Source organism: Octodon degus, unplaced genomic scaffold (assembly GCF_000260255.1).
Source record: "Octodon degus isolate 3935 unplaced genomic scaffold, OctDeg1.0 scaffold00062, whole genome shotgun sequence".
NCBI classification, from domain to species: Eukaryota; Metazoa; Chordata; class Mammalia; order Rodentia; family Octodontidae; genus Octodon; species Octodon degus.
In genome coordinates, this window is record NW_004524638.1 from 1,629,308 (window position 1) to 1,644,408 (window position 15,101).

At 43.6% G+C, this 15,101-nt stretch overlaps 1 protein-coding gene across 1 annotated transcript in view; it reads left to right on the plus strand.

Annotated features, from left to right (window-relative positions):
• Nucleotides 1-15,101, plus strand: part of Asap1 (ArfGAP with SH3 domain, ankyrin repeat and PH domain 1) — a 393,896-nt gene that overhangs the window by 100,685 nt on the left and 278,110 nt on the right. Inside the window, exon 3 of the mRNA XM_023718810.1 lies at nucleotides 111-237. Within this exon, the coding sequence (XP_023574578.1) occupies nucleotides 111-237 (127 nt within the window). The remainder of the gene's footprint in view (nucleotides 1-110; nucleotides 238-15,101) is intronic.

Sequence of the window (15,101 nt, forward strand, 5' to 3'; positions counted from 1 at the left end):
GCGGTTCGGCTCCGCGCGGGGCGTTCATGCGCCGCCGGGCGGCCCGCGGCCCCGGGAGCTCGCGCCGCGCCTCAACCCCCGCCCCCGCTTGTGTCTCGTCCCCTGGGCAGGATGCCGGACCAGATCTCCGTGTCCGAGTTCATCGCCGAGACCACCGAGGACTACAACTCGCCTACCACGTCCAGCTTCACCACGCGGCTGCACAACTGCAGGAACACCGTCACGCTGCTGGAGGAGGTAGGTCGGGCCGGGTCCCTGGCCCGCCGCCCGCCGCCCGTCGCCGGCTCGCAGCCGCTGCCTGGCGGCCGACGTCCTGCCCTCCGAGCCGGGCCGGGGGGCGGCGTTGGGCTGGGGGTGCCACACCCCCTCCCGAGCCCCGGGCTCCGGGCTGAAGAGGGGACATCACGCAGGCGTCCTTCTCTTTTGCCGGCTTTTTCGGGGACCCTGCAGGTTCCAAGGTCCGGAGACTGCAGGTTGGGAAGGACTGAGTGAGCTCTGGACGGCGGGGCAAGCCCGAGAGAGAGGTCCTTTGCCTGTCTCTAACCTTTCCTGAGTGGCAGGTATTCTGTCTGCGCTTCCACTTCATAGTGACCCTACCCTAACCCGCGAAGTAACAGTGAGGCCACCGAGGGCAGAGAGGTGAAGTAGCAGCGTGGCCAAGGTCACCAGCGAGGGACTTAGATGGGGAGTGAACGCACTTCTCTGCCGGCCGGGTTGGCTTAGCTGCAGATAAGGGCCGGTGGAAAAAACCCAAAGGAAAATGAGGAACTGGGGCTGTGACTGTCTCCACCCCAGCACTCCTCCCTGCTAGTCCTAGGTGCCTGAAGTGCCAGCAGCCCAGGTGGAAGGGAATCTACGCATAGTCATAGTCGCGCTGTCAGGTTCCCCCCTTCTCATGGGTTTTGGTAGGTCTGAGGGCTGCTGCTCCAGGTCTGTAGGGCACTCACAGACCTAGAAGGGAGATCTGGGCCCATGCAGTCTGCACAGCTGACCAGATGGCGAGAAGTGGGACCTGACGCTGCAAAAGGAATAGCTCTTCCTGACAGGACCTCCAAAAAAAACCACCGGTGGTGTGTAGGGGTAGAGTCCGGGCCCAAGCGAGTTCCTTTAAATTTTTAAGCAACTTTCATGGTAAAGTGAGATGAGTAAGAAGGAACCTGCAAGCCCAGGAGCGACAGAAGCTTCTGGAGTCTCAGTGAAAATAGGACATTTGCTCTAGAGCACAGCATCGTGGGCTGTAAGTGCCCTCAGGCATCCTCCTCAATGGATCTGTTAAACCTATTCCTACTGATAAGGCTTCCTGGGGTGGATGTTAGGAAAAGTGGTTTCCCTAGGGAGATTATGGTTGGGGTTTTGTGTGATTCTCTGTGAGGTTGGGGGAGCACCTTCTAATTTAGGACCACCCTGGTCAGCCTGCCCTGATACTGGGAAGCTTAAATTTCTTTAGGCAAACTTGTCTTGATACCGGTTTTGATACTCACGTATGCTTTATTTAATATGTGGAGAACTGGTATTTGGAAGCATGAGAGCCCTAAATTTTAGTAGAGGTGAGAGCTCTGTTGGTGCTGCCAGCCAGGTGTTTGAATTAGTATGAACATTTCGTTCCAGTTGGGGATGCTTTCTAGAGGTCTCTCCGGAGTCTTTGGTAGGTGATTGAAATGAAGTTTGATGTGGATGGGTAAATACCACCTAGGTAGGTTTGTTTGCAACCAAAAGTAAAGTATTATTATTTTTTGTCTTTGGAAACTGTAATTCTCTTACACTAACTAGCCTGACTGATGAGTGGTTAGTATCTGGAATTAAACAGAATTGCCAGGCACTCACTTGATTGTAATACATTGGAACATGCAGTTGTAGGAGCATTTTGCATCCTTTATCTGTTCTTATTGCACGCCCCTCGAGAGGCTGTGACATTGATTAGACTGCTGGGTTGAAAATTCCTTCTAGATAAATTAATAGTCGTCACTAACTTTCTGCACAGTCAGATAGTGTTACAGTATACTCTTTATGCAGCCGGTGATAAGGATAGTTTCTGGTATTTGTAGGATAATTTGTGCATATTTATTGCACTGATGCTTTAGGATAGGGTTAAAGTCAAATTATATGGAGCTGCTTTTGGTCTTAGTTTGAGGTAACTGAATTTAAGTGCAGATGTGACTGATAGGTGTGTGTGTGTGTGTGTGTGTGTGTGTGTGTGTGTGTGTAATATTGTTTTGTAAGGTTAGGTAGAAAAATAGATCCCGAGCCACAATAAAAGTGTGGCCTACCTATGAACATGAGAAGAAAATAGAACCAGGCTAGAAATGTCAATGTTTCTTCAGGATGACATAATTTGTAATTCGTTTTCTGAATGTGAGTATACATTTAGTTAAGAACTCATTATCCCCAGTCTGTATCTTTTAACTCTTAAGTCATACTCTGTGAGGCTGGGCTTTTGAGTAATTATCTTTTGTATAAATGTGAAAGTTTTAATTTATTACTGATGGATAACCACAGTTCATATTTCTTCCCATGCTTACATATTTGGACAGGGTACATTATTAGAAATGTCTTAGGTGGATTACAGTTGTTTTTTTTTTTTTTTTAAATGCAGGGTTTGAGGTTACTGCCCCCAGAGTACAAGGAAAACTCAGGGAAATGCCACAAAATGTTGCTGGGATATACTTCATAAGCAGGATATTTGGAAACTTGATGTGGCTTGTGTTATTTTTTTGGTTATTCTTGGGAATAGGACTTTTGGGTACTTTTTGGTAATGGAGAAATTCCCCAACAAAAATTATGTTGGGTAACTTGGAATAGTCTCTTTAAAAATATATATATATTTTTTCCTAGGTCCAGTAATTAAATACCTTTCTGTTTATAACCTTTTCTGCTGTTTGGATTGCTAATTAGCATATATAGAGCTCAACCAAAAAATAGATATCCAGGCTTGCAAACTCAAATTAACCCGCATTATCTCTTTTGCCTTGCCTCCTTGGCAAGGAATATGTTATGTTGTACAGATGCTGGTGCCTTTATGTGATGGGCACAAAAAGAATCAGAAATACATTACAGGAGTTAAAGAGCTTGCCTCTGGGCTTTACCTTTGAGAGTGAAGCATCACACGTGACTGTGGAGTCAGTTTGGCTGGCACCCAGTGAGTGGTTGCCTTTGGGGGCAGGAATGGATCCACTGGTATTCAGCCAGAGTTTCATCCTGGTGCCTGAGTGTTTTCCAAGGAGAAAGCTAGAGTTTTGCTTATTCAGCAACCAGACCACGCTGATGTATGGCATTTTACTTATGACCATTTGGAACTTATGAGTAAGTGACTAGGAAAAGACAGGGCTTTCCCAAGAAGGGAGGCAGGGAGCAGGCTGGCATTTAATTAGGACTACTATGCACGAGACAGTAGGAAAGATCATCTTTTAAAGACTCTGGGTAATACTTAGTGTCTTTTGTAAGACTGTCATTGAAGGCTTGCATGGTTATGTTATTTTATATTGGACCAACTTTTTTTAAAAAAAATATGTGTTTGGTACAGGGTCTCACTACATACACAGCTTGTACTCATAGTGATCCTCCTGTTGCAGCCTCCCTGGCACTGGGATTACAGGTGTGTGCCACCATGCCTGGTTTCAGTGGCCAGCATGACGTGGGGCTGGCGTGATGCTGGGGATCGAACCTGGGTCCTTGCTCTTGCCAGGCAGGTGCTTAGACCTGCTGAGCTATCTCTGAGGCCTTGGACCAGCTTTTTATTTTGGTGGTGATGAAGGGTACATGTACTGCCTGTTTACTGAGCTGTTACTCCATAACCAAGCCTTTGTAGGTGCCTGGTGTACCTGATTACACATGATCCTCACGTGAGCTCTGTGAATGAGAAGAAACAATTATTATCTCAACTTCAGAAGAAGATTGAGGTCTAAAGAGCTGATGTGAACTGTCTACAAGGTTTGGCTAGTAAATAAATGGAGTTAAGAAGGCATAGAGTACAGGAGGTTTTAGTATCTATGGAAACATTTTAGTGGCTTTGTAGAGAATAGAGAGAGCTAACTTTGGGTCAGTTATGCACTGTATGTAGTTGTCTCTGAAGGCACTGAAACATTTGACTGAAGAATTGACTGAAGGTGTGGAATGTAGAGGTACTGTCAAGGCCTTTTTCATAATAAGAGTTATAATAGTTAGTAATTGTTAATGTTCTTCTTATGTACAAGCCCTGCTTATGCTATTGCTTAATGTTCATCCCCTGGTATTATCATTGGCCCCATTTTACAAATGAAGAAACTGAGGATTATGGCTATTAAATGTTTTCCCCATGGTCACACAGCCAGTAAATTTGGGACTTGGGAATTAACCCCATTTCTGTAGAGTCCTTTTGCATGCCATTCAAGCTTCATCTGTATGTATTGTCTTCATGGAAGTTTTTTTATTCATGTGCTTTTTTGGGTATCATGATCTATGTCAATGATTAGTGGTCATCAGTGTTAAATAAAGGAGTTTGGGCCCTTAAGTTCTGTTTTGTGAAATCTCACACATATGAATGAATTCATGGCCAAAGCTTCATATCTGATCTTGCTCTGTCTTGTCCAGGGTTCTGCAATGCAAGTACAGTTTGAAAGCTGGTATCCTTAATAAGAGGTACGACTTGAGATAGCAGCTGCTAAAGCTGAGTACATTAATTACCCCCAAAGAATATGTACTCTTGAAAATCCCTCTCAGGAAAAGTTTAAGTAAAATTGAGGTGGATCTCTTTGCTTACAGTACATAAAATATATTCAGGTCTGTCCCTGATCTCTTCAGGATAGAATAGCCAAAGACAAACTTCTATGTGGTACTGCTCTCCCACACAGAATTCTGTACTCTGTGTCAGACCCAAGCCTCTGACCCAGTCTAGAGAGTGGACTGAGGGTGTTTTCTCTGGACATGGACTGCAAAGGTCAGTGAGTGAAGAAAGGATTTGCCCACTGGAGCGGAGGGAGAAGTAACTTCTTATGTGCCAGACTTCATTGTGTGTCTAAAGACAACAGAAACCTGTTAGTCAGATATCCCATGCTGATGGGGTTTGCTCTTTTACATAAGTCTTTGGTGTTTAAGAACATTTTCTGGATCTGTCATCTGATAAAAGCCCATTATGGTAGCATTCTTAGTATTCTTTTGTATGTGAATAAATAAAGGCTTGACTGTTACGTGGCTTGTACAAACTCAGACAGTAGGAACTGGTAGACTTGGGACTGAATGCAAGATCTCTGAAACTTATTTATTTGGTACAGGGTCTTGCTACACAGCTCATACTCGTAGTGATCCTCCTGTCTCAGCCTCCCCAGTGTTGGGATCATAGGCATGCACCACCGTGCCTGGTTTTGGTGGCCTGCTTGGTGTGGGACACGTAGGATGTGGTACCAGGGATCAAACCCAGGTCCTTATGCTTGCCAGGCAGGCACTTAGACTGCTGAGCCATCTCCCTGACCTTCTTTTTTGTTTTGTAACAGTGTCTTTTTTTTTTTCTTCTTCTTCTTCCTGGATGCTAGATATTTTGTCTTGCAGGGCTCATGCAAGAAACATGTATTATGTATTTTTTTCTTCTCTGATTGGATTTCTAATGATGGAGAAAAAAATTAGGAATAGGGAAGAAAAAGTAAGACAGTTGCTTTTCTCTGTTCTTCTGAGACCTCTCTTTCAATCTCTGGCTTCTGTGGTCCAGAACAGTACTGCCAACAGTCTTCTCTGGGCTGGGCACAAGTGAAAGGGGCCTGTGGTTTGTCTCCGTCCTGGTATACACACTCTGGAACTGATGACCACCCTTTTGCCCACAAACTGCTACTCATTTGGAGTTGCAGCAGGGCGTACCGCCTGTCTGCCTTCCAGCTTCTTGGTCATCCACACCCTTGCTTTTTACCATGTGCATGTTATTTGTAGAGTCACTAGATTTCTGAGTTGAAAAGACCTTGGAGAATATCTGGTGTAGTGCTATCCCGCCTGGGAGCCTGATTTCTGTGAAAGGTGTCTAGTAAGCTGCGTGTAATATCACAGAAAAATAATGGACGCTTCCAGTGGTGTTGGGCATAACTCTCATACACATGTGCTTTATTTTGGCTATAACAGATGAGTGCATGGTGTAATAGTAGTGTAGATAATCAGCACACTGATTATTACTCACCATGTGCTTAGATTGCCAGCTGTAGATGCCTACAAGTAGAGAAGCAAGGTATTAACATACTCTCGTGATTGATTTACTAGAAGAGCCTTCAAGGCTTATATGCCTATGAGAGAAAGCTCGTAAGTGATGGTGACCCACACAGGTCTAGTTTAGTTCTATTGCTTTGAGATGTGGAGACTAAGTCCTCCAAATGAGAAGAAAATTCGAATTCAGAGCTCTTGTCTCCCATCCTAGGGTTCTTGGCACTCTCATTCAGGGCCCCAAGGAGCTAGCTGTTTATGGGGTAGTATGTCTTTGCCACTGTCACTCCCTAGAACTTGCTTCCAAGAAGAATAAGAAGTAATGATGAAATGAGGGGACCACATCTTGCAAACCCAGTCTGCTAGTGAAATTCCTGGGTCCCAAGCCATGGTCTGTGAGGCCACAGTAGCCCTCCCTGATACATGGCCAAGAGGCTTTCACCAGAACCCAGTTGGGTGTTCAGATACTACCCAGGCTTCTGCTTTAGCTGTGAGTGGATCCATCGAGCCTCAAAGTGATGGTTTCTAGTTATATAACCTAGTCATTTGGGGACTTCGGGCCTTAGCCATTTCCACATCTGATATTTACACGTGGATAAGTGATGGGGCTAGGGATCACTCCATGTCAGCCTCTGTTTACTCATGACAAATAGTGATGTTTTGAATATTTAAGAAGGTAACTCATGAAAGGCATTCATCAAGTGACTTGTGTGCTGATAAAAGGTGGCCCTCTGAATGTCAAGTTATGATTAGTCAGCCCTACTCCCATGGGGCAGGGAGGAAGGAAGGGAGTGAGAGAAGCATTCCTTGATGGGTGAATACTAGAGAAGGATGACAGTTCTCTCACTGGGGCCCAATGGCAACATTTGCGTCAAGGAGGATAAAGTTCCCTTGCTTAGGTTAATTGTAGCCCTGTTGTATCTAGGGTGTGTTAGGCAAGTTATTGAATCTTTGCTGTGTCTGTCTTTTCTCATGGGAATTGTATGTGCCTCTTAGTGAGTCAGTACATGTAAAGTGCTTGCATTAGTTCTTGGCTTGGTAAGCATTATATAAATGACTGCTCTTATTATCCTCATTATTGTTACTGCATTAGACCATTGAATGTGACTGAGAAGACTTGTTAGACTCCTTTTGGAAGGGTGGGTGATAAGGTCAGATGACAGCCAACTGTGTGTACTTCAGGGACCCTGGTAGTGCAGACACAGATGGGGCTAAGGGGAGAATGAGGCCACACAAACACTTTGTTCACTGTGGGTCACAGGCATAGGCTGCAAACTCAGTATAATAACTGTATACTCAGCCCTTGTGGGTGTTTTTCTAAAGTATTAAAGGAAACGGTGACCATTGTTGCCTCCTGGGACCCATCAGGGGTAGCCTGATAGAGTCTTCTAGCTCAACCTTACTGTTTGTGCATTGTCTACTCACTGCTAGTTCTTTCCATTTACATACATATATGTCCTACCGTTTCCTCTTTTGGGGGGGCTTCAAAGCAGGCACTGCTGCCCTCTTTGATTTTTGGTTAGATTTTAGGATAATGAGCTCTTTTCTCTGTTACGTAATGAATGTGGGCATTTGATTTTGGTCATTTATTGGGAGGTGCTGGAGGAAGCGTTGATGCCTTAGCTCTGACTGGAACAGAGCGTGGCAGTAGGTTGTACGCTTTCCTGATTAGAGCTTGAAATGCAGAGACCACGAGGAATTCTATTTTGGCTTAGAGGCAGGAGTCTTAAAAGGATCTCTTGAATTTCTATGTGTTCCAGGCTTTTTTTCAGGGTTAGTAAAATGATTTTTAATTATATCTGGGACAGGGGTTAGGTCAGACCTGGAAGCATTTGACTTCGCTTTGTCCTAGCAGGATGCAGGAGTTCACAGTGGGCCTTATTCTAGACGGCACCATGTGAGGAGTTGTGTGTCATGGTGCTGTTTGTGATCAGTTATATAAGAAATGGATTTCAGTGCTGAGACCACGTTATAATTTCCACCAGAGCACCATGGTAGATGTCCTTCTGATAAGATACTGTCCAGTTTAGTCACCCAAAAGCTAAGAACACGATCAGAATCTTGTGTGTCAGGGGCATAGACCCCAAAGATGATTACATTTTGGTGCTGACTCTTTTTTTATTTTGCAATTGGGAGATGCTGACTTTTGAAGAAAGCAGATTTGTCTAAGGCAGTTGGCACTATTCCTTTCCCTGCCAGATGTTCCTTGGATGGAGAAAAACATAAGCTGTTTCCAGCTCAGTTACTAATGTAATACAGACTTGAGTTTCTATAGTATCATGCCTGAGGCTAGAGTCAAAAAAGCCTCGCTGAATGTGACACCCAACACACAAGGTTTGACTAAGTATGATGGTCATTATATTATGACAGAAGCCGAATGGAGCTGGAAAAGGCCATAGAGATTGTGTAGCCCTTTTATGGGTCAGGAAGCAGGCCAAGAAAACTTGAGTATATTTGGCTTTTTGTAAGTCAGGGATTGCTACTCCCTGCCCCTATCACCAACACATAGGGTGTTAAAAAGAATGAAGATTTATGGAGAAAACTCCTGGAATATATTATGGAATGTGGTAAAGTAAAGAATAGGAAATGAAGTATTTTTTTTAAGGCAAGGGCAGGGGATGGCAGGCCTGGCCCTACATAACTCCCAGGTCCATTGTCCCACGTGTACTGTCTTTGCCTGGTTTGGGAACAGATATATGTGGGAGGGAGAATTGCATTGATCCAACATGGATCAGACTTCTGTGTCAGTCAGCTTTGAGCATGATAATCGGATGACACAACAAAGCTGAGTCTGTGTAAGTTCAGTGGAGATGACAGGAGCTGACATTGGGAGGACCAGTAGGTAATACGATCAGGGTAAATGCCTGGCATCCAGTGGGACTTGGAAGGTGTTTCTCTACCCTTCCCTTTGCAAATTTCACCTTCCCTTGACCCGTTCTGCTCAGTGTTTATTTGGGATGCTTGAAGGGCTGTGTTCTGAGCACTGTGCTGCCTAGTTTTAGTCTGCAGATGTGGTCAAGAAAGACCAACATTTTGCACAGGGTGTGGGCAGAGAATAAACACCCTGTTGCCGTTAAGTCCTTGGTTATGACATGGTGCTTGCCCTTCAAGTAATCTTTCCATAGATACCCAGGATGGATAGAAGAATAGGCAGGGCAACGAGGCTGTCTTAGGGTTTTTACTTCTGGTTTGATCGGCCTCTCCATTGTTTAATAACAGAGCCTAACTAAATTTCTGCCAAGTGCTGATAGCCTTCCTTCCACAGGGCAGGTTTTTTGTTGTCCATTTACGCACTAAATAAAACTTGAGCATCTTTATTGTTTTGAAATACAAGGAGCCTTCTTTTATGTTTTATTCATCATCTCTTTTACGAAGCCAATTCCTTTTTCTCATAATGTACATTCATATTAGTAACCTTTACATAAAATTAGATACTCCTGGGCTGGGGAGATGGCTCAGTAGAATAAGCACTTGCCTGGCAAGCACCGGGCCTGAGTGCAATCCCTGGTTCCACCAAAAAAAAAGGCCAGACAAAAAATTAGATACTCCTTGTTTTCACAAAGTGCAAATCAAAATAAGCATCCAGAGATGCTGTTTTAATAATGTTAGTATCTTTTATAGCAAAGCAAGTGACTGCACTGGCTCCCAATAAACAAAATGGTGCCAAACCGAATAACACCATCACCATCCAAGTTTTGTACTTTCTACCTACGAAGTTTAAACAACTTAGAATCTGTGTACTCTGTGATTAAGCATCTGCTCTGTGCTAGTCATTGTGGTGTGTGTGTACCACCTGTCACCTAACTTAGTTTAATCCTTTCACCTGAGGTGGGTCTGTGTTGTATTACAGACCCTGGATTAGGCATAGAAAGGACTCAGTCTGGTCCTTGATCTTTCTTCTCCACATTAATTCTCAAGACAAAATGCTCTGCATGCGTTTGTGAAAAATAGAATAAGCAGAAAATGGATTTATGCTGAAATACGAAATATGAATTGGGTTAGATGACTCAAGAAAGAACTTTCTAGCAAAGTGGCAAATGACAACGGATGGCCATGGAAAATTTTTTCCTTCTGATTTTAGGATAATTATGTTAGTGACAGGCTAATGAATGTAGTGATACAGTGAAACCTTAGTGTTCAACTGCTGTGGATCTGAGTGAATTTGATATGAAAATTTTGTTCTGGTACTAATTGGTTTGATTGGTTGTGCAAGATAGACTTGGTGTCAGTTGCCTTGTGACTCATGTCCCTTCAAGCCATAACAGTTTGTTACTTGTTGTTTTTAGTACTCTTTGTGCTTCTTGGGATCAGTTAATGAGTACTGAGGTACCACTGTATTCTTGTGTTTTTACACATCTTCACTTTTAGTAGGTTGTCAGTTACCTGGTGCCAAGGACACGGTCTCTTTCCCTTTTGTAACTCATTTAGCACTCAGGTGTTTGAAGTTATGAAGAGTGTGGACCTTAAGGCAGATCTGGTAAAGACTTTGCAAATACTGCTGAGTCTGTCTCTGGGTTTGCTCTCTATGCTTACTGTAAGGCAGCTGGAAAGCAACCGCGAAACATCCATGCTCACTAAATTTCCTGAAGATTGTGTCAGAATAAATCTTAGTGTTGAGCTAAATCTGTTGTCTATCCTTTTGATGTCTGGGACTTGTGGTCTTTCATTGGGTTTGGAGTACCAGGAACAGTGACAGCTGTCACTTTCTGAGTCTCAGCTCTGTATGGAGTACTTTGTGTATGTTGTTTCCTGCTCTTCCATCAGCTAGGAGAACAAGATGGAGCCAGGGATATAACTGGGCTCTGGCCCACACTCTTGCCTCTGCCTCTTTGCCTTACTTTGTGATTCAGTAGCGAAGTGCAAGTGCTGTAAATGGAAGGGAGTTTGGTTAGCATTTACTTTCTTAGTGGAAATAAATACACACACATGACATACATCAGTCAGTGGAAAAGAAAAGCATTTTTCCTTCCTGATTTGTTTCCTTTTAGTTGTATTTAGGAGATATTTAAACCTAGATCATTTACATCAGTCATGTGGGGCAGCCAGCTCACAAGTACTCTGAGAGGAATTAATGCAAGAATTGGTATTTTCAAAATGAGTGGACCTCTGTGGTTTTTCTTTGTGGTTGATAAGTAGCGAAACATGATTTTATGAGCATTCGTGCCCTAGGTTTACTCGTCAACATTTTTGTGTAGTACTCTATTATATCGTCTCATTTTCATCAGCAAAATACACTATTAGGCACAAAGCCACCATTTCCTCATTTGACAGATGAGGAAAATTACAGTTTAAAAAGTTAAAGAGAATTTTTGAAGAAAACTTGACTGAGGGCTGGCAAGATAGCTCAGTGGACTAAGTGCCAGTTTAAGCAAGTGCAAGGACCGAGTTTTGATGCTGTACTACCGTGCTGCACTGGCCCTGCCCCTGGGCGCTCTGAACTGACCACCAAGACAGGGTGTGGTGGTGCACCTTGGTGCCTGCCTGCAATTCCAATGCTGGGGAGGCCAAAAACAGGATCACCACGAGTCTGAGCCACGTAGTGAGATCCTGTACCAAATACATTTAAGAAAGAAGAGAAGAGAGGAGAGTAAAAGAAAGAGAACTTGTCTGAGAAAACAGTGAGGCTTAGTTCTGCCTTCTGGTCTCCTGCTTCCACCCCAGAGTGAGCCATCTGAAGAGACTCCTTTGAGGTAGATGTTTTGCCAAATAATCTGTAATTTAAGTAATACCTTTAGAATGAAGAAATAGGTGTTTTATTATTGGATAATTTTGTGATCTTTTGTGTTATTAGATTTCTTTCTACTCCCCCTCCCCTATGCCTTTGTTATTATCCTTCTTTCCCTTAGTAGTTCATTACTCCAAGTATATTTTTCTTTTGGACATTTTTTTTAACTTAAATTTTTGTACATATGCAAAGGCAGAGAGACTACAGTGAGTAGCTATGTAACTCTCTTTTCAAATTCAACATTTATTCTGTTCTTGTCCAGTCTTGTTTTTACCTCTACCTTTCTCCCCTTTCTAATTTATGTATATCTTTTATAGTATTGGGGATTATTATTATTATTATTATTATTATATATTTTTAGGGAAGGTTCTACAGGGTGTTCAGGGTCTCACTACTAGATCATACTCATAGTCTGCCTGCTTACTTCCAAGAGCTGGGATTACAGGTGTGTGCCAGCTCAATTGCCATCTCAGTGCCCAGGCTCAGTTGCCATCTCAGTGCACCCTGGGGGCGGGGCTGGCATGGCAGGCCTGGGGATCGAACACCAGCCCCTGCACCTGCTTTAACTGTTGAACTATTTGGCCAGCGCTCTGTAGTGTTGGAGATTAAACCCAGAGCCTGGAGAGCTACATCTTCATCCATCCTGAGTACCTGAAATTATAGGCATGTGCCACAGAACCTAGCTCCTCCCTGTTTTTTTTAAGTATAGCAGATAGTATTTCTTTGCATCCATGAAATTTCAAGTATGTATCTCTTAACATATAGGGACTTAAAAAAATAAACCTCTATTATAATACTAATACCGAATCAGTAAAAATATTTTCCACAGTATTGTTAAATATCCCCTATTAACATATTTCCCTAGCTGTCTTAATTCATTTCAGAATCCATTTGATTTTTTTTTTTTTTTCTTCAGTAGCAGGGATTGAACTTACGCCCTTGCACTTGCCAGGCAAGCGCTGATTCTACTGAGCTATCTCCCTGGCCCTCATTTCAGAATCCAAACAAATTTTTTATGCTGAAATTGGTGCGTGTCTTACTTTAAGTTTATTTTCAGTTCAATTTATTTGTTAAATGAACTGGTTGCCCTGTAGCAGTGATGGTGGACTTTTTAGAGCTTTCAGTGATAGAGCCTGCCACTGTGGCACATGTGTTACAGATTCATAACCACTGTCCTGTAGAGTTAACCATAGTGTTGATCCTTGTATTGTCTATGGTGTAGCTTGTGCCACAATCTATGCTTCATCATACTTTCTGTCTTTATATTTCTTTCTTTATTTATTTGTATTTAGTACCTGGTCTACAGGGTCTCACTACACAAATCAGACTTGTAGTGATCCTCCTGTTTTCAGCCTCCCAAGTGCTGGGATTACGGGTGCGTGCCACCAGGCCCAGTCTGAGTTGCCATCTCAGTGTGCCCCGGGGCGGGGCCAGGGCTGGGATGGCATGCCAGAAATTGAACGCCAGTCCCAGTGTCTGCTTAAGCAGGCGCTTTAGTCCACTGAGCTATCTGGCTGGCCTGACTTTTTGTCTCCTGAATTAGTGTTTCGATGTATAGTTTAGGCTGGCCTTGAGCTCACTGTGTGTGTGTGTGTGTGTGTGTGTGTGTGTGTGTGTGTGTGTGTGTATTCCCTTTGTGGAAATGTGGCAAAGTATCAAGTGTCATCCATAGGTAGTCACTGCAGTTGCTTCAAATATTCTAGATACTCTATATTCTGCTTATTTTTGTTTAACACTTTATGAACATTTCCATATGTTTAAATCTTCAGTTGCTTTTAGAAGGGCATGTCACTGTATGCATGATATTTCCCTCTTTCCATAAGTTATCCAGTGGAAGAGTTTGTCTTTTAAACAGTTGGCTTAGCAACTGTCCCAAAGTGCAACTTTTGCTCTCTTTGGAGCAGTGAATATTTGACTAACAATATAATTTTCTGTACTAGAATAGATAGATTCCTAGAAAGAGAAACATTACGTTAAAAGCTCAGGTATCCACATAAATTTCTGATATGGTAGTTGAACTGCCATATTGATCCTCCAGAAAGCTGTGTGTGCCGCATTGCACCCTCAGTCCCAGGCAGCCTGTGGAAGTACTTTTCTCCACACGGGAACAGCTTCGAATGAGACCTTCAATTAAAGGTTTCTTTAAAAAAAAATACTGAACTCTGAGTATGCAGTTGACCTAGTATGTGCTTGTGTGTGCAGGTTATTAGCACACGGGTCGTAGAGGGAGAAAGGAGCAGGAGTGGGTGTTCTCTTACTGCTTAGCAGAGTAGAGGACTGCAAGCCACTGTCATTTCAGTGTTATGGGGAAGTGGGCGGCTTTACTTTATCAGCCTCCAGGCCCTTCAGTGGTGACTTCTCACTTTTGAAATTTCTGCTTACCATGGAAATAAGACTGTTAATACCTCTGTCTCATGAGCTCAGAAGTAAATAGCATTTGCCTTGTAAAGGGGGAAATGAGGTGGCTAAGAGACCAGACACACGCGGCTTCTACCTAGGGTGTCCCTTGGCTTCCAGTGGTGCTCCTTTTTTCTTTGGTGCCTAAACATTTTCACTTTCTACTAATTCCACAGAACATCTGTCCAGCTCTAAAACTACTTAGGATTAGCCCATATTCTGTTACTGTAGGCTGAGTGGGTATCTCTTAAAAGGAAAAAACTGTTTGTGTAGCTCGTAGTTCTAGAGTTCATGGCTCTGCTGTCACCTGGCCCTGGGGAGGACACCATGGTAGCTGGAATCACAATAATGGCAGCGTGTTCAAGAGGGAGAGATCACACTGCCAGTCTGAAAACCCAAGTGAGTAGCAAAAACTCACCCTGGGTCCCAGGAGAGCTACCTTAATCCCTTGTGATAGCAACACCCAAGGTCACCTGAATGCCTCCTCTGAGGCCCCTTTTCTTAAAGGGCTACCACCTCAGCACCTCCACACTGAAGACCAAGCATCCAGCACCTGAACCCTTGGGGGACCCGGTCCTGCGACATCCAGACCCTAGCAGGGATTGTCTTTTACAGGCACAACAGGATCACCCCATCATTCATGCATATTTTTATTGTTTCCCACTTGATATTTGGTTGAAAAGTAAGGAGGGAGGCGTTTTGGAGAAGGAGCTTGTCTGGAAGTCCAGTGGGCCTGGTGGAGCATCAGGGCCTGGGGAGCAGTTTGGGTAGGAAAAGTGGAAGAAGGAGCCAAAAATGACTTAACTGTTCTTTCCTGAGGGTTTTT